At 46.0% G+C, this 19929-nt stretch overlaps 1 protein-coding gene across 1 annotated transcript; it reads right to left on the bottom strand.

Moving 5' to 3' along the window:
• Nucleotides 1-1033: 1033 nt before the first annotated feature.
• BRI3 (brain protein I3) lies at nucleotides 1034-15762 on the bottom strand. Its single transcript, XM_075436976.1, has 3 exons — nucleotides 15435-15762; nucleotides 13965-14079; nucleotides 1034-1422 (listed from the first exon to the last, which is right to left on the bottom strand). The coding sequence occupies exons 1-3, from the start codon at nucleotides 15598-15600 to the stop codon at nucleotides 1290-1292; spliced, it is 414 nt and encodes a 137-aa protein (XP_075293091.1). The 5' UTR covers nucleotides 15601-15762; the 3' UTR covers nucleotides 1034-1289.
• Between the last annotated feature and the right edge of the window lie 4167 nt (nucleotides 15763-19929).

Here is a 19929-nt window from a genome sequence, read left to right as displayed (position 1 = left end):
AGAGTTGTACAGTTTGTTACCTCAGGCTCAGATTTCTAAATCCAATGGAGCTAGCTTGTCTGACAGACTTCTCCTACAGTAACAATCATCTCGGAGTAGCCTAGCATGCCAGAAACTGACCCTTCACTAGGCATCAGCAGCGAGTGCTTCGGCACTGTATGCCTCCAGTGATATCTCCCACCTGCTGTATGAAGTCTGTATTGTGACTAATACCAGTGATTAATCCTTACTCTAAATTGATTAATCCTTACTCTAAATCATTCAACTTTTTACATATGTATGTGCTTCCTACATCATCCCATGGATATTCAATTTGTTGTGTCTGCTTCTACTACTATAAACAGTGAATTCAAGTCATGTGAAATGCCTTTCAGTTACTTAATATCAAAAAATAGTATATGAGCATGTGATGGCTGCAGAGGTAGAGTCCACTTACTCCTCCTCTTCTCATGCTGCCTTTCAAGTTCAAGGCTGAGGACACTTCATTTGCTATGGAACCTTGCATAAATATCCATTATCCCCTTTTGGAACACCAACTTTTCAGAAGTGTAACTTACACCTGGGCTAATTTTTTAAAGCATATTACAGGCAAGTCAGCCTGGACTGTATAAGCTTTCAATAATTTGGTATCAGAATTAAATAATCTGAAATGCAGAAGGCTTTACTCAGGGCAGCTCATAGTTTCTGGAGGAGAATGCCCTGCTGCAGTCAGAAGTTGCTGCTGTCTGTGAACCAATACCAGTTCCATAGGGTTCGGCAGCTTCTGCTACAGCTGCTAGGCCACTGCAGCCCTTGCAAGTCATCTGTGTCGCTACCAGCGGAACAGTCACTGACTAGGACTTGCTGTTTGTTATTACTTGTGCCTTCAGAAGAGGGTGAGGGGCCATTATCAGCACAGCGGTAGCACACACAGCACTTGAAACACTTTCCTGAAAAAAGCATCTGATAGGATTCTGGCAATTATTTATCCTCCTTTGTAGCTAGGATCCTACTTACATGTTCTCAGACACATACTTAATAACGCAGCCACAAGTTGAGGATTGCAAAAGGAAAAGCAGTTTTATTTAGTTGTCAACAGGTGCCACTAAACATGGAAAACAAGTTCGGTTTTCATGTTTTGAAATGCACATGCTCACAAAAGATTAAGTTTAAATTACATGCAAGAGACTAAATTTCTTCACACTTTACAAAACAGGTCTGAAGCAAGTAAAATGATTGTACATGACATTTACATTAGAAAGAGTATGCTAACAGTTGTAGCTTCCATAAGCACATCCACGTTCCTCCCCTTAGCCAAAAGCTGCCCCACAATTAGGGCATCTTCTCTGCCTCAGTGCAAGACAGAACAGAATCCCAATGGGAAAGAATACAATGGCACACAAAACACCGAGACAGGTGAAGGTGTCCTCCAACACGCCAACCCTGTAAAAATGGAAAACAGACTCTGTCAAGCACACCCAAGTTTGCCCCAAAGTTACCACTTTGTGATCTGGCAGTCACTAAAAACCACACCGTTTTATAAAGCAAGATAAGGCACAAAGTTCTGAGTGGGTTTGGTTGCTTATTTTTTTCTTTTAAAAGGTTTTTTATTTTCATCACTTGCAGCAGAAGGTTTTGAATTATACCACTTAAAGAAAAACAGGAACTTTGCAAGTGATCAGACTGCAGATAAGAAGTCTAAAACGTTTAATTCAAACTAGCTGTTTAGTGCTAGACAGCAACCATTTCTCTATCACTGCAGTCCAAGACTGGTACTTAGAACAAAACATAGCTACCCCACCTCTGAGCAGTTGTATCAACTCCAAATATCCGTTAATGCCAGCACACTGAAGAACACACACACAGGTGTAGCACCTGCTATACAGTGAAAACAAGTCACAGCACTCTCAGTTCAGAAAGCTTTAAAATGAAAGCCCGTGCCTCTGCAGCCACCTCTGGTCCCTAAAGAATCTGAAAGTCACAGCTCCTTGGGCTTCTTGCACCCCAGCTCAACGACCTTGCCAAGTAACTCCCCAGGAATAAGAGATCACACACTCAGGACAGAGACTGTAAGTAAGTATCAAACTTTATTCCTTACTAGCCCTTCTTGGGGTCAAGTTTTTCAGTATTCGTGAGGATACAGTCTTCTAGAACTAAGCCTTCATGTCACTAAAGCTTACTCTCATAAAAATGAAAAGAAGTCTGCTTTTAAAATAATTTAGTGACCCTTCTGGAGTGATACAGTGCTGAAGACTTAACAGTACCTGTGTTGCTATACTGGTTATTGCACACCAAACAACTCCATCTCTCAGCTTTTTAGGTCTTTTACAACAGGCAGCAGTCACGCTTGTGTCACATGCTTTGCATACCTCACTTCCACAATTATCTCAGGGTGAACCCTCTCAGTTCATTCACCCTCAAGTCTCCCACAGTATATATGCACTTGAGCTCATTCAGAAAAACAAACAAACAAAAAAAAAAAAAACCCACCAAAACAAAACTCCTTGTTTTCCAAATGTTTGATCTGATGATTTGGTGCTTTTTCTCAGCTTATTCCTAAGACAAAGGTTTGAATGGGCAGAGTTGTGTAACGCTGGTTAAGGGCTTGTGGTGGAACACCATGCTCACGCTTTCACCAAGCAAGTGAAAACCATTGCAGACAGCACAATGCAAATAGGTTTATTTCAGTCTGTTTCTTCAGATTAATACACAGCTTGGCAATGTCTGGTTCTGCAGTTGCCAGCCCATTCTCTCCGATGTGCTGGCGTATCTTTCTTCAGAGAGCACAAGTCACCATAATTAACAAGCAGAGGGCTAGGTGCACTGGGCATTTAGGGCTTTGACCAATTTAGCAGGATAAGGACTTAAAACAAATTCTAACTGTAGATTTAGAATGAAAGAGTACTTTAAAAGTCAGCACTTCGTCATGGAAGGTGCCAATTAAATAAGCATGTACAGAACTATGCTAACTGTTCGCATTCAGATTTCTATCACTACTATCATAAGCTGTTTTACAGGTTTATTTCTGACAGATAGAAAAATCCAAAGGCCAAACACACATCACTATTAAAATAACCCTCCATAGGTATTCCTGGTTTCCACTTCCAAAAAGTGATGTCCCTTTGGAACTGTAGGAGAACTTACAATTGATGTCACTTGGCTCCAGCTGAGTCCTGACTGAATGACCACCCTACACGAGAAACCCTGTTTCAGCACAGTTCTGTGACAGCAGAAATTCACCTGAACAGACTTCTACTTTCAGTCCTTGACTTCTTTCCAAAGCACTGTATCTAAACATCCCCCAAAATGAAGACAGACACTAAAGCCTCAGTACTCAGACTTAACAAATCTGAGCAGCTATAATAAATAGTCAAAATTTGGAGTTCAGCAACACGCTTAAACAAGATGTGCCCTTTTAGATTCCCTGGTACAGTGAAAGTCAAGAGAAACAGAGCTAAATGACCTTGAAATACATGCTACAAGCAAGGTGCCGAGGCCAACAAGCTGTTGTTTCCCTACAGAACAGTCACAGACGACCTGTTGTACACATGAACAGAGTGGGGCAAGGAAGATGTGTGCTCAGAGACCATTTTCTTACTGCAATTGGTTAAAACATTACAACTCGATTAAACTTAAGAACCATTCTCCTTCCCCTCAACCATCACAAGAAGTCAAAGGCTTTTCAAAGTGTTCTTGATACTCTGCTGCTTACACCACTTCATGTTCAGCTTAAGTGTTCAACATCAGTCCCCTCCTTTTCATGAACGTACTTTATTTCTTTTGACAGAGTTCTTGTGATAGAACTCAACTTTGTATTTGGCATAAAGGTATTGTCAGGGTACAGCTGATCCCAGCAGTAGTTTTATAGTTACATATCCTCAGGTAACGCTCCTTTAAGCCAACAAGTTAAGAGATGTTGACTAATGCTCAAATCACCACACGGATTCCAGTCTCAGCACACAAGTGTCCCACAGCTCAAACTTTTGTACCCCTCTGTTCCTTGTACGTCAGGCCTGTGCACTATCAGAATTCCACCTGTCCGTGCAAGCACTTTATTTTGCTGCAGCAATGCAAGTTTACTCTTGAACACTGACATCTGTGTGTCCAGAGAGATAAGAACCATGAGAGATCAGCTCTGCACAAGTGTTCTGCTTTTATGACAAACTCTCCAGGACTTCAGATCCTTCCATTTCTCCCCAGAGCTGAAACACATTTTGTAGAAGTAGTTTCCGTGGTGTAGGTACCACCTTATTTTCCCACAGCTCTAAAGCACGTCAGGAAAGCCTCCTCAAACATGGAAAGTTTCACCTCTCTCTCCAGTCCCTTTTAGCTCCGATTCCCATATCTCTATCACCAAATCACAAATCAACACTGGCTTACAAAAAAACTTAGAAAGTATCTGTGATACTGCCCAAATTCATAAAAAACACCTTTCTCCAGGACGGAATTGCCATAATCAGCACAGGTTGTAAAGGACAGTGGTTCTGGCGCATCACCCACAGATACTATTGTTAATACCAGAAGTGCCAAGAACAACTAACAATTACTGAATACGTTGTACAATAGTGGCGGTATCAGTAGTATCTTGTTCTCCAACTGAAGCAAAAGCAATGTTTAAGGAATCAAGCATAAGGTAACAGTGGAACTTTTCTCTTTATAAATAGATTTCTCTACATCTTCTCCAAAAGGACCTAAACAGACTGCCATGCCAGACAGTTGGTCCAGCATACCTACCGGGGTTTTGTATTTGATTCAAACTACTGATTCTTACCACAACAAGTTGCTGACTTGCAGAACGTATGGACTTAAAACAGAGTCCCACTTTTGTTCCTGGTATTTCTACTACAAGTTTTGATACTGACCGCCGATTACAGACACACTCAGCAGCAGCAAGAGTACGTTTCTTGGAAATAGCAGTACTGATGGCCTTCGTGATGCATTTCACCAGAGCTCTGTTCTGTAGGTCAGGTTTGGCAACGCCTACATCTGTCCAGCTGATACTGCCAGCGTTTCTTGTAGGAACAATGAACACAGTTCTGTGTGCCATCAACCAGCCTTTGCACTTCTGCTGGCTTGATGGCAAGTACGTCCAGTGGGTTTACGAGGGTCAGAGAGAAGCACGTCAGGTACCCCTCACCAGGCATGCAATGCGTTTCTACCTCTGCAGCAAAAGTGCTGACAAATTACACCATATGCCAGCAGACAAGAAGGAGCCAGGCCATTTCTCCTGCAAAGCAGAAACTCACCCTTGTCTTGGCACGTTAGTCACTGACTCACAGCACTTGCCCTGCATCACCTCGGCAAACAGCACTCAGAGAAACTACAGGCTCTAGATTTGCTCAGTCTGGTTAATATTTATTTTTAGTCTCTGTCTAGTGTTCTGCTACAAAGAGCTGTAGCGCAGGATTCCCATCAGCCCACCAGAGTGGTGCCTGCTTCCCTTCCCTCCCCTTGTGCTACAGAGCATTGCCCGGCAAAGTGAAATACCAATGGGGAGAACAGTCAGAGGGGATAGCACTGCCGGGGAAAGAAATACGGAATGAGTTATTGAAAAGTTACAAACAGAACAGCAGTCATTGTCACCACTAGAAAAAAGGCAAATATCATACAGGGGTGTATCATGAAGTAAACTTTCCCCACATACTCTGGATTATTAATGTTTCATCTAGACCACTGCATACAGGACTTTGGTCAAAAAACAAACAAACATGGATTAATGAGGGAGAATCAAAAGGAAAGAAAACTAGTAAAGAAAACATAGCTCCCATCAACTTACCCTTGCTACCCAACTTTCAAGTCCTAATCCCAAACCAGTTGTTACACCATTAGCCTGTGCCAGGAAACATCAAAATCTGCTTGCTAGGTCGAGTTCAGAGCATACTAACCCCAGCAGAGATACTTTTATTAGACCAACTTTAAAAGCAGAGTTGAAGAGCCTCCTATTAAGCCTTGCTTCCAGAGATTTCTAACTAGCTGTCCGACCTGAGCATATTATTGTGTATGGTGGGGGATTATGTAGCATGGCTTAAAGCTAACAGGAAAGCTTTAGCATAATTTTCTGTACAGCCTCTTTGCCTAGGGCATATCTGGACACTAAAACTATAAAATTACATTGCAGGTGACCCTCAAAATTAGACTGCAATTAAAGAATGGAGTCAGTAAACAAGGCTCTCATACTGTCAACTTCATTCACCAGGGAAAAGATGCGCTACCAGAAGTGCCGTCTCCTGGGAAGAATCTGCTAACAGGATTGAGATGTGAAGTGATTCAGAACCATTTAGATAGCCAGAATGGTTACCAGTACAGTGACAGCAAGGACACTAGTGTTCAACCAAAAGTGGCAAGCCTAGATGCGGAAGTTGAATATGGCAATGTGTACTTGTGGAAATGCATGAAATGCTGAGCACCCTCAGACCAAATAAAAACCAGCAGAAGCTCAGGAGGTGAGGCGTCTCCTTTCCCCCCCTCCACAGCTTAACCCAGTAACATACAACGTGTACCGAGGGGCTGGGACACAATCTAGATGTTTCAGAGTAATTAAAGATTTAGGCAGTTTTCAGTACTACAGATCCATCCAAGAAAGGCAGTGTCCCTTTTCCAGGCACTTCAATGACACCAAAATAACATTACTTTGGAAAACGCACACCAAGTGCAGTACAAAGCACGGTAAGGCTACTCTATTTCCTGCCTCATTTTGCTGTTACAGCAATGCCATCGTTCTCATTCACACAGACTGAGCATTCCATTCCTGCAGGCATCCAACTCTTCCTTTGGTAGCGTTTTTAAATCTTCTTGTCTCTTCACTCCATTTTCAGTTCCTGCCCTGAAGTCCACCTTTGTGACAAGTAAGCCAGTGTGTTAAGAGTATAAGCAGCCTAATTTTCAACTGACCTTAAAAAATAAACACAGTGATCAAACATTAGAGAGGGATCGATCAGAGTACTTCTGGTCAGCACTGAGTAGCTGCAAACCCAAGCACAGACTGCTGTCTAACCCACTACAATCAACCCTCTTAATCAGCTTCCAAGGCACAAGTCTACTGGTCAGCAGATGTCCCTGACTCTTTAAATAGAATTTATTTTAAACTCCTTTCCCCCTGAACTGAGTTATTCAGGAGGTGTTTTGTGGTAATGCAAAATGCCAATTAAAAAAAAAAAAAAAAAAATCACCATCGATGTTCAAGACCAGACCCCTGGAAAAGGACCAGCGAGGGACAAAGCCAGCCACAGGAAGCACTGCTGGGTCAGCGACAGAGAAAGACCAGGGACAGCACAGCCAAGCAGCAGACCAAGGTCCAAGCCAGCTCCAAGCGACACTCCTTTGGAGTGGAAATGGAAAGCTCACCAGAACTGTACCTGCGTGACCTCCACCATAACACACCTGTTATTTCAGAGCCCGTTCCTATTGGATCTCTAGCAGTGTCATTACTACTACAGCATTAACAACACAAACACTTTCTGGCTTCTGGCAATTTGTGTCACCAACTAATTTTGGATGAAGACTTAGCCAGTTACTAAATTTAGAAGGAGGAAAAAAGATACTTTTTATAAAGGAGAATATGAGTATTGTCGGTTTTGCTTGTGTATCTTACCTGACTTGCAGAGTAATCGGAGACTCCATATTCAAACTGTAGATTCACTAATATAACCAAGCATAAATGTTTTTCTACAGCACAAACCACATAAAAGCTGATTAGAACTGCACCACTCCCCATCTAAAAATAAAGTGGAAAGGTTTATTTATACTGCAAGGAGCATTTTGGATTTAAGCTGTAACTGCAGCTGCCAACTCCACAAAGTAAGGTCAGTTATTCCCACTGACAAATATTAAAAATCAAGGTACTGTTTCAGACAACCCCCTTCTTGAAAGCAAGTCTTAAAACATTAATGTCTTAAGTCAAATGCTCAGGATCAGAGGGCCAGTAGTGAGATCTGCAGGCACACCATCAGTACAATTTAACATGTGCATTTTTCGGACTTAACACTACATCACAGTATTTGAATGTGTGCTTATCAGCATTTTTCATCCCTTACAAATAAACTCAAAAGGTCATCCCTGCTAATCAGAGACAGTTTGGCTGTACGACAAGCTCTGCAAGACCTGAAAAGAAACTGCACTTCACTTAAGGGTGTCTCCAGCTCTGTTCTACCCAGATACTCCATCATGGATCAAGCAAGTGGAATTTTCAAATCAGTATCCCATCTCTCCGGCCACTGAGGCTGGTTGAGTTTAATTTTAGATTTCAGTGGAAACAGACTAGTGAGAAGCACGGGCTTTGGAAGCTGCACACCAAATCTTTCATTTTGAACATAAAAACGGACATAGATAGCTTTTCCTCATGTCTGCCCTAGCTAATGCAACAGCAGCAGCTAGGTTAAGCATGTTTAAATTTCACCTGCAAGCAGCAGAAGAAAAAGAATTGATAATTATATATGCAACTACTGAGTAAGCATGGGATGTTTAGTTTTAATTTCCATGAAGAGACATGCCAGCTCCTCCAGCCTCAGCTTGAAGGCGTATTGAATGGTTGTTGATCTGTATTCATAGGAAGGAGCCTGAATCTATACATAGCCACTGGCTTGCCCTCCCCAACACAAGCTGTACATATATGTAAACGCAGTTATCCTTAAAAGTCACCTTTAAGTAAGACACACCACAGCATTTGCAGATTTATCTGAACTTCCTTATGCTTTAGGCCCCACTTCCTCTACCAAGGGCTAGCTGCAGACCCAGAGAAGTTCTGGCAATGGGAACAGCCTTTAGCTGTTGTCTTTCTTGAAATGCCTACAAATCACCAGCCTTCTCTAATGCAGTAGCACCACTGCTCTAATTCCAGTTCTGAGAACACACTAATTAAGCGACAAGCTTCGTGGCTTCACACCAACAGCCTAGCCTCACAAATCAGGTTACGCATGCCTGTTAAAATTCTCTGTAGATGGTGGACTCCTACTCATGATGAACTAGACTGAGACCTGGTGTGTTTTTTCCTCACCTGTCTGCATACACAGCCAATTCAGCATCACAGCCAATTCAGCATCACCTCCCATTACCAACAAACAAGACCAGTTTCCTCCTCTCACCCAGAACAACTCATTGCTACAAAGAAATCCTAATTACCAGAATACAGACACCAAGACAAATGGTGACACTAATTAAAAAAATAAATGCTATCAACTCAGGCCGAATGACAGACTGGGCATTCGGGACCAGATTATCATTTTTATATGGTCCCGTTAGGGAACACATTCCTCATGTATCTTATTAATTGCATAAAGTCTCATTTATTAGAAAAATGCATTTTGGTTATTGTCCACGAATCAGTTCAGACCAGTAGAACAAAAATCCTCAAAAACAGCAAAAGCTCTGCTGTTCTCACTCGGGACCCTGCTAACAGCCTTACCACCTCCTTTCTTCCGGGCTTCAGTAACCAACCTCCTGCTAAGCAGCTGCGTGCCTCTGCTGTTAGGCTGGGGGAAGAGAGTTACAGCTATCCCAGTCAGTAATTCCAAATGGCAGACTCGTGGCATCTGCTCAAGTCTGCTGTATCCAGGCTTTCTTCTCCGCAGTCACGTGCGTAAGTCATTGCCGAATTTCATACCCCAGCTGCTCCAGCCACCAAATTACAGCACAGCAGGGACGAACGCCCCAGTCCGCCTGAACAGCGTACGTTTACAGAAAGCTGCAGACTGTGGTATGGGGGAGCTACACTGAATCCCAGCATGGCTGATCATCTTAGTGACAAAAACCAGCGTCAGGACCTGCTGCACCGTTACAGCTACTCCTCTTTATAGCACTCTTGAAATGGTATTTCAAAATTGGCTTTACTTACAAGATTCAAAAGGATCTCTAGCACATCAGCCTGCTGTTAGAAACCAAAAATCCACAGGCTTTCCTCACAATACCAGACATGCTCTCTAAATTGCTGGGTCTTTTTAATTCCTTGCATATTTAACCAGTACATATTATGAAGTTATATTAAGAATATTTACATGAAGTTTAAATGTAGCTGTTGTAACCATAGAAAACCTATATCCTGAATGGCCTTCTATCAAACCATACACAGCATTTATTATTGAAACAATTGAAGTAAAACCAGAAGACTGAAATTTTGAAGTACTTTATCACCTAAGCTCAATTCCAGAGCCTATTCTCTCAAGAGAGATGCACTTAATTGAGGAAAACAAAATTTCAACCAAAACCTGAGGACTTACTACTTTGTCAAGTAAAAAAAAAAAAACCACAACAAACTCACCACCCAAAAAAAAAACCAAACCCCAAACAAACCACTGTGGCAGGGAGAAAGCTGTAAGAGATCTGCGAATTAATACAGTTTTAACCAAACTTGTCTCATCTTCCAGTCCAGGGAAAAGCTTCAGTATTATTGTAATTTGAGATCCACTACAATACTTCCCAAGCAGATGTTTGGTAATGGTCAGAAGAGAAAGCCACCACAACGTGGTGGTGTTACATCCTTTCCCTCACCCTTTTTCCCAAACAACTGAGTACTCGTTAACAGGAAAATAAAAAGCCAGAGTCCATCACATGCTCTGTCCCAGATTTTGAAAGAACCAGCTTTCGCAAACATCAGATGAAAAGAATGTTTTCACCATTTTTAAAGGGATCTTTCTTCTGTTAAGTAATAGCAAAGTAAACATTCCTTTGCAGTTTGACCTACTCAACAACGGAAGATGGAGAAAAAGAAAATGAAAGTGACCACAACAGAAGCAGCCAGACTGTTTTCTCCAGGCTAAAAAGATAATTACGTGGCTGGATCTCTAAAGTTAGTGGCTGTAATGACTCAATCTGTACTTGGGAACACAAAATAGTTTAAAAGCAGGACTTGGCCAATCCTTAGATGTCAATTACAAGCAATAAAGCTGACAAGATGCTGCAACTCAGTTTAATTCTCTGTGCGTCAGGGTTGGGAGAAGAACTCACAGTAAAACAGGACTACAACCACCCAAGACATTTTAATTATGCAAGGAAGGATGGAACGTACATTAATACTTAAGTCTGTAATTAGAAAGCAACACTGACCAATGACGAATGAAGATGACCTGACTAATGAGTAACTCTAAGCAAGAGATAGAGCTTGCCAGACAGGAGAGTCATCCCTCGAATGCGGCAATACTTCACAGACAGAAGGAAAAAACTGCAGTTACATAGTAACAAGGGGCACCCTACCTACTGGCAGAGAGGCTACTTTTGGAGATACTTTGTACTTTTTATTACTTCATACTTTAAATCAAGCCTAAAGATCGACTGTACTGTAGCTAGCGTATTAATCCCAAGATCATTCGTGACTCCAATAAAAGACTCCCACCCAAATAACAGACCAATACTGCATATTTCTCCTCAACAGCATATATTTTAAGTTGGAAATGGTTTTGATGTCAATTAGCAACATTCATAAATGCCACAGTGCAAAAGACTAGTTTGTATTTCTGATTGTAGAAATCCTCTCGACGGGCTTTAGCCTGCTCAATCAGTTACATTATTCCACAGCCACAAACAAGGCTCTTTGCTCATGATCTAAAGCAGATGGACTTCTCTAACGACCATGCACAGCATCAAATCACAAGAGTAACAGGACAACTGACTTGGCAGTTTAGTAACAAAGTCTTTTATGTACCATTCATAGCTTTTTATGTTTATCAATGCCCTTTCAAAAACTTTTCTGTTCAGTGTTGCATTCTTTATAAAATAGGTTTCCAGGCCAAGGAAGTAAACTAGAACTATGTTTAAGAAGTCAAAGAGGATTATGAGCTCTTTCTCTAAGAGAAGCAGCCAGTGCGACCTTCCAGAGCATGAACCCTGACCCTTCAAGTTCCCATGAATATTTCTAGTATCATGCCTCCCACCCAGCCTCCCTGTCTCTTGAAGTACCAGACTATCAATTCCTTAACTAGTCAAAAGACAAGCAATCTGAGATTCTTCCCTCCTACCCTGACACTCTGACTCTTCCCCCAAAGACTTTCCTCTAAAGGAAAAAAACATAGTGATACTGCACAGAGGACTATGGCACAGCATTGCTGGATACAGTTACTCCTCCTTAGGATTCCCTGATCAAGAGTACTTCAGAAGCGCTGAGAAGCATTCTACAGTTTAAGCAGTGCAGTATTATGCCTCATAGTAATCAATGTGTCATAGTTCTCCTCACAACTTTTTTTTTTTCCCCCACCCACAGCCTAAGACAAAACCCAAGGATCCAAGAGTAAACAGGGTTTTTGTGGAGGGTATTTTGCTTTAGAGAAGAGTCTACAATGTGCAGAGCACTGGGCACCTCCAGCAGAGCAAGTCTGATGACTTCAGAAAACTATTCAAGTGAGGTCACTTAAAGACATCTTAAAAAAGATAGTTCATTTTCCCAAGTTTGACTAAAGTTAGATATTATACTTGTAAATGATTGTTTCGAAGTTGTCTACTAGAAGATCACAGGATAACTTCCAGAAAATAGTAAAAAAAAAAAAATCCTAAGAATAGCAGCAAGAGTCTACCAATCTTGTTATTGCAAAGACCACTTCCACAGTGAAACGTTTTGAGATTCAGTGGGTTTAGGGCCAGAAGGTCTGTATGAACACACTGTCTGCCCTATACCACACAACACATAACACCTTCCCTGTCCTCTGGCTGAGCTAAAGCATAAGCATTTTAACGTAATTACTCAGGTGGCAGGATCTACTACATACTCTGCACAGATCAGTGGTTATTTTCCCTCACTGTTTAAAACATACAACTTCTAGATCAATAGCTCTAGCTGGTACAGGTTTTTCAGCCTTAACTAGTGGCATTTCAGCAGGCACCTGTTTTTACATAGCACCACAAGACACTTCTTGTTTGAGTCCACCTTTGAAGGCAGGTACTGAGTCTCTGACAAACACCAGTTCTAACAAAACCAGCAGGCATCTGGGGGACAGCCTCTGCCACTATGACAATCTCTATCACGTTCATTACACTGATGCCTGGTATCATTTCAGCTATTCTGCCAAGTCTGTCCCCTGCACATTTTGAAACAGATACGCGAGGGCTCAGACTCGCAGAATATTAAGTGCTTCCTCGCAAGACGCCACAAGGGTAACTCACAGACATTTTAACAGAAGGGGAATGATTCTGCATTTGAGTCAGAACTGGCCAGGTGCACCAGCAGCAATGTGGCTGCCCTCACCGTTTAGTTAATAATCCTGGAGTGAGAAGAACTGAGAAGTGCAAGGGGACTACAGCTGACTTACAGCGCTAATGTGGAAAGAGATTGCCTCCTTCCCTTTTTTCCTGGTTGTTTCTTTCTGAGGGGGAAGTTGTTCTTCTGTTGCAACTCCAGCTAGCAGCTGACTGCTTTTTCTGGTTTTCACCACCTCATCAGATTAACACTTTGAATCAAATTTACTAATCTCCCTGTGCTTCTGCAGTAAAAGGACTTTTAAAAATAAGAGATCTTTTTTAAAGCCTTAAGATACTGATATTTTCAACCAGTACTGACAATCACTTTGCCTGGCTTTGCACAGCCTGGGTGTTGGGAATGGGGACACACACACCACGGCAGCAGAAGCCGTTCCACAGGACTGCCAGATAACCAGAAGTGACTACGGTCAAAGAGTACAGAAAGTTTCACAATCAAATCACGCCACTCGCCATCACTGAGCATAAACACATTAGAAAGGACTTCCTGTCATCCGCTCCCCCAAGAACTGACCCTTTACATCTGTAACTGAACTGCCTTTTCATTAGAAATACCACTTACAGATCTTCCTCCATCATAAAGAACAGATTCATGTTTATATATAAAGTCTACTGTATTACAGCGGTTGTCACAAGTCCATTAGAACAAGCTCATACTACGTAACAAAGCACTCCACTGCTAAATCTTAGTGCTTTTTTCAATTAACTCAATCCTAACACACACAGACAAAGGGAACTATATGGCTACCTGTAATTTAAAAAATAAAACCCAAGACCCAGTTTATTTCTCAACTAGAGAGCTATTTTACCTGCAGGCAGGACAGCCACCAACTACTACTACAGAAGTGGTGGTAGCAGGCTGTTGAATAATGGTGTATGTGCTTGAATAGTTTGGCTGTGATGTCGGTGGAGGAACAGCATACCCTAGAATAAGAAAAAAAAACCTCAATCACCACATGTAAGGCACAGAGAATGACAACAGTTAAAAAGTATGGAAACAGAACATGGAAAAAAATAAACAGAAACAGTCTTGATTGAGCACTTCAAGAAACTATCAAAATCAGAGTTGGAACACACTACTCCACACATCTAATAGCAAAGCCACTTCATAAACCCAAGTATCTAGCACAATTTAACCATATAAAAAGGACACTGAGCTAATAATTAACTTTGAGAATTTGCTTCAACGCTGTTTGAGCGCCAGGGAAAAACAATTTAAACAATGATCACAGCTCTCACTTCTGGACGTTATGTATCAGGTATGTCCCGTTCCAGTGGACAAACTAGTCGAAACAAGATAAATCTTCCTCTGGTTTCCAGCCTAACTCCCACATACTAAGTTTATAACTGGAGAGAGAGGTAGGAGTGATAGGATGCGAGTGGAAAGGAAGCAGGTTGCATCGCACAGGGGCGGGGGGGGGGAAATCTTTCAGAAAACCCATGTTAGCTAGGGAATGTGTCACTTTTACAGCTGTAGTTAGAAAACACAAGCCTTTAACTATTGCATTAACATTAAAAGTTTAAAAAAAATATGCTTTTTAAAGGGATGGTTGGATGTATGCAGTGTAATCATAATCACGGTACGTTTTGCCCAGGTACAACCCATTCTGAGCTTCTCTCCAAGGGCACAGTTCTCAGATTTTCTTGTGTCAAGTTACACGCCTGCCAAGTCCACCAACCTCACTCCTTAAAATTAAACTGAAAATAATCAGCAGATTTTGTATCGTACGAAAACGAGCGCCAAGTTAGCAGCAGGAAATCGGTCCGTGGCCTCCTTTCAACCCAACGCTCGATGGCCGGGTCCGCGCCTGCTGGGTATTTCTGTAACTTTCGCGGCGCTCCCTTACCCTGCGGGGTCTTTCCCGAGCGGCTCCTTCCCCCCCCGACCGGGTGAGCGCGGGTCCCTCCCGGAGCGGTGCGGTGTGCCAGCCCCCCCCCCCCCCCCCTCCCCCGCCGCCCGGCCCGAGGCCGAACCCCCACGCGCCCGCGCGCGGCGCTTCGGAGCAGGCGAGGCACGAACGCGCCGCTACCGCCCGTGCCCGGGGAGACACCCGGGACCCCGCGCCCCGCCCCGGCGCCTCGCCCCGGGCAGGGGGCACCCGCTCCCGCCGCGCCCGCCCGGCAGCCCCTCCGCGGCGCAGGCCACGGCCCTTCCCCACAGCCGCGCCCGCCGGGGCTCCGGGGAGCGGTCCGGAGCCGCTCCCCGGCCCCGGGAAGGGGGGAGCGGGGCCGCCAGCCCGCCTCCGCAAGCCAGCCCTCCCCCGCCGCCTCAGACCCACCTGCGGCTGCGGCGGCTCCCGGGTAGGGGTAGGGCGGGGGCGGCTGGAAGCCGGGCTGCGGGGCGGGTATGGCGCCGTAGTTGCTCTGCCCGTAGTCGTAGCCCGCGCCCTGGGCGGCGGGGCTGTAGGCGGGGGGCCGCTCCTGCAGCAGGGGCTTGTTGTCCATGCCGGGGAGGCGGGGGGAGGAGCGGCGGCGGTGCCTGCCCGCGGAGCCGAGCGCCGGGAGGGCGAAGAGGAAGCGGCGCCCTCGCCTCAGCGCCCAACTTGGCGGGCGCCGCCCCTCCGCCCCGCCCGGGGGCGCCGGAGCTCAACGGCGCGCGAGCGCCCCGGCGGTGGCGCCCCGCGCATTCGCGGGCGTGGGGAAGCGGCTGAGCGGCCCCTGGCGCGCGGCGGCCCCTCCCCGAGCGCCCCGCACCGCGCGGGCGGCCCCGGCTGCTGCGCTCGCGGCCGGTCACAAGACTGCGCCCCACGTGACGCCGCTCCCCAGCGGCGCGGGCTGACTCGCCAGGAGGCGCAGGAAAACCTCGGCCTTAAAGGGGCCGCGCCGCCGCCCGCGCCGTACCCAGGGCCCCCCTTCGTCCCGAGGACGGCGGCGGGGCCGGGACCGCGCCGCGCTTCTGCGGGCTGCGGCGGGAGCAGCCGCCCCCGGGCCGGCGGGTGTTGTTCAGCGAGGCCGGTGATGGAGCTGTAACTGGGTGAAGGGTGCTTACCCTGGTCGCCGGGCTGAGTCGCGCGGTGGCCAGAGGACTTCAGCGAGCTCCGGGGAGAGGTCCAGAGAGCGGGACTGTGTGTCCGCGTGTGTATCTGTATATCTATATACCTGTATATCTATATGTCTGTATCTGTATAGCTGAATATCTGTGTATCTATATATCTGTATATCTATAATGTATCTATAAACGGGAGGAAATAGCGCTGTGTTCTGCAGTGACTCCTGCAAACTCTCGCCTCCCCACCGTGAAGAGCCGCGCTCGAGTGTCAAAGGGAAAAAACAGGTGGGGTGGTGGCACCGAATGGGAATTCTGTAAAAAGAGGGAAAGTTTTTGAAAAGAGATGGAGGAAAAAGTAGAAGAAAACTCACGTGGTTCAAAGAAATACTAAAGTTAAAGAAACACCAAAGGCAGGAAGAGGCAAGCAAGGGCCGTGCTGCCTTCTGCTCCACAAGGAGCGAGTTCAGGAGCGCTCTCCCCGGGCTCAGCTGCCTCCGAAACCCAGGCTCTCAGTGGCTGGGCAGCTCAGGGCAGATGCTGGAAGGATCTCGAGTGTCTTTTACCACAGTTAAAACTCTGGCCTCTTCACACCTTCATCCTCTGAGCTGTCTGATTCAGCAAATGTTTGTTGTTGACATACGCGCAGGTCGGTCCTTCCCCGCAGGCACCAACACGGCCCCTGTCAGCAAGGCAAACCCCGAGCGACTCCCACCCGAGCACCCCCGTGCACCAGGGAAGGTCCAGCCCCATTTCATAGGAAGGGGGGGAAACCATAAAAAGGAAAGAGATTAAACAATTTGCCTCAAAATCACACGATTTCTTGGAACAGACAGGGACGCGGACTGCACGACCCAAAACCCAAGTCAGCACCAGCACCCCATGATGGTGAGAGGATCCCTGCCCTCTCGCTTTCCGGCCCCTGACTCCCGTGGAAGGGGCACCGCTTACGGTTTGAGGTGACATTTACAGACTGCTCCTACTCTGAGGAACGCTTTTGCTTACTGTGACTGTAGCAGTGTAAATACTACGTGAGGTTTTGGAAAGAAAAATCTTAAGGCACAAATGCAATGCAATACTTCCTCATTAGGGGAAAGATACTTCCCTAAAATGAATGTCAAGTGATGAGGGAAAAAATCCCCCCTTTTAAAGAAGTGAGATTTGGGAAAGCGTGGAGGCGCTGACAGCAGGGAAGCTGCCCCTATGAACCATCACCGACTGCGTTAGGACAATGGCCACAAAACAGTGAGACAGGATTTAAAACATCCTGACTATGCTTTGGACAGAGCAAAGTCTTTTGTGATAACAAGATCTTAAAACAACTCACTTACCTCTGGAGCACCCTAGCCTGGCCTAGGCCGTGGATGTGTCCCAGCCACGGGCGCAGGCCTCCCCCAACTGCACTTTCAGGACAAAAGCCATGGCAAAGCCGTGGTACACTGAAGGTTGTATTCAGACAGCTACAATCATGGGCAAAACTGAGGGCAATCCCACAGCCGACAAGGCTAGCGACCTTAACCGAGTGAGACTTGGACACTCCTTCCTCCTGAGTCACACAGTGACCACAAGACTGAAGGGTGGAAGTAGGAAGGGATATCTGGACATTTTCTCTCTCTTTTGCAAGGTCTCAGAGCCCCATTCAGGGATGACCCCACAGGCCACAGACTGGAATTGAGGTTCACATTCACCCAGTGCCCCGGGAGTACACAGCAAATCCACTTTCAAATTGATGGCAAAATGAAAATCCATTTACATTTGGCTGTTCAGTTTTGCCAAACCTTTCTCTTGATGGCTCCTTACAGAATCACAGAATGTTGGAAGTGACCTCTGGGGATCATCCAGTCCAACCCCCCTGCCGAAGCAGGGTCACCCAGAGCAGGCTGCACAGGACCTTGTCCAGGCGGGTCTTGAATATCTCCAGAGAAGGAGACTCCACAGCCTCCCTGGGCAGCCTGTTCCAGTGCTCCGTCACCCTCAGAGAGAAGAAGTTCTTCCTCATGTTCAGACGGAACTTCCTGTGCTTCAGTTTGTGCCCATTGCCCCTTGTCCTGTCACTGGGCACCACTGTAAAGAGCTTGGCCCCATCCTCCTGACACCAACCCTTCAGATATTTATAAGCATTTATAAGGTCCCCTCTCAGCCTTTTCTTCAGGCTAAACAAGCCCAGCTCCCTCAGCCTCTCCTCTTAGGAGAGCTGCTCCAGGCCCTCATCATCTTTGTAGCCCTCCGCCAGACTCTCTCCAGTAGCTCCTTATCTTTCTTGAACTGGGGAGCCCACAACTGGACACAGTACTCCAGATGGGGTCTCCCTAGGGCAGTGTAGAGGGGGAGGAGAACCTCCCTCCACCTGCTGGCCACACTCTTCTTAATGCACCCCAGGATACCATTACAGAATGGAAGTCTCCATTACAGCAACAGCAACTGAACAAAGCAGGGCTCAGCATCGGGCACCCAGAGCAAGCAGGAGTTTCCATAAGGCATCAGTTCATTCCTAACTTTTACATCAAATTACAGACATAGCAGAGGCACCATACTTGTTGGGTACACACCACAAAAAAGTTACCTGCTGCCAGTGTTATGGAGAGCGGTCATTTGTTTTCACACGTCAGGTCCTCCCTAAAATAAGCATGAGAAAACTCTACTGGTTGTAAATGATTTATCATGTGAAGTCCTTGCACAATCAATCATTCATGCTGCCATCCCAAAATCCAAAATGTGAGAAACATCCCAGAAAATGCTCCTTAAATTATTCTGCAATTCGTCTCCCATGGAAAACAATGGGAAGTCTTGTTTCCACCCACTTAAAATGGCAACTGGATTGAATATATGTCGAATGTATCAGAGTTACAACGGCTACAAATCTTGCAAAATTTATTTCCTAGGATCCAAACAGTGCTTGGTCTTTACGAAGATGCTTTACAACAATGACCAAACCATCAAAACACTCACCAGGGAGCAAAAATTCTGTGCTGAGCTAGTGTGCAAGTGCCCAAACCACAGCAGCATGAGCAAGGTGACCCTGGGACCCAGAAGGAAACAACACAGACGGGGTGGGGCTTTGTCTTGCCCGGGCATCATTCTGGAGAATTTAACGTGTACATCAACCAAAACCCTCTGCACACCACAGCCGTCTGGGCCCACAGGACCAGAGCAAGCCGGATACATTCTCCTTAACCACCAACCTGCAACTCCTCAGGCAGGATTCACTATGGATCTGCCAGTTCCCTTTGAAAAAGGCCCGAGATGAAAGGCAGCCATTTTCCCGCCCTCCTTTACTGCGCCTTTGAGATCCGCAAAGATCCGAGATACTTTTTGTGTGCACATCTCTTCCATGTTCGGCTGTTTTGATAGACAGGCATGCAAGTTCTTGCCTATCTCCTCAGGGTTTCTGACTCACCTCAGCACGACCTGGGATGTGCTGGCAAAACCTGGGATTTACAGGCGAGCCCTTCCAAAGGGAGGTTACCATTCTGCAGCAGGGCAACCCACACCGTCAGGCAGCACCTCCGGTGTCCTGGGGAGGACTGACTGCTGCTGCGCGCTGTGACAGCCAAGGCCGCCCCTGCCCTCGCACCTCAGGCGAGACGTTTGCCGACGCATGACGAGCAGACGTGGCCGCAGGCGAACACTGCCTGTCCCCGCCGAGGCTGTAACCGCGGCCCTCCCGCGCAGCAGGCCGGCCGGAGCGGGGGCTCTGCCACAAGGGCCCCTCTCCCGCCAGGCCGCCGCTCCCGCCGCTCCCTCAGCCGCTGCCCCCGCGCGCCGTGACGCGCCCGCGCGCCGCCTCC

This window comes from Opisthocomus hoazin, chromosome 15 (assembly GCF_030867145.1).
Source record: "Opisthocomus hoazin isolate bOpiHoa1 chromosome 15, bOpiHoa1.hap1, whole genome shotgun sequence".
NCBI classification, from domain to species: Eukaryota; Metazoa; Chordata; class Aves; order Opisthocomiformes; family Opisthocomidae; genus Opisthocomus; species Opisthocomus hoazin.
The sequence above is the reverse complement of the archived record's forward strand: the minus strand, read 5'-3'. Positions and strand labels throughout refer to the sequence as shown.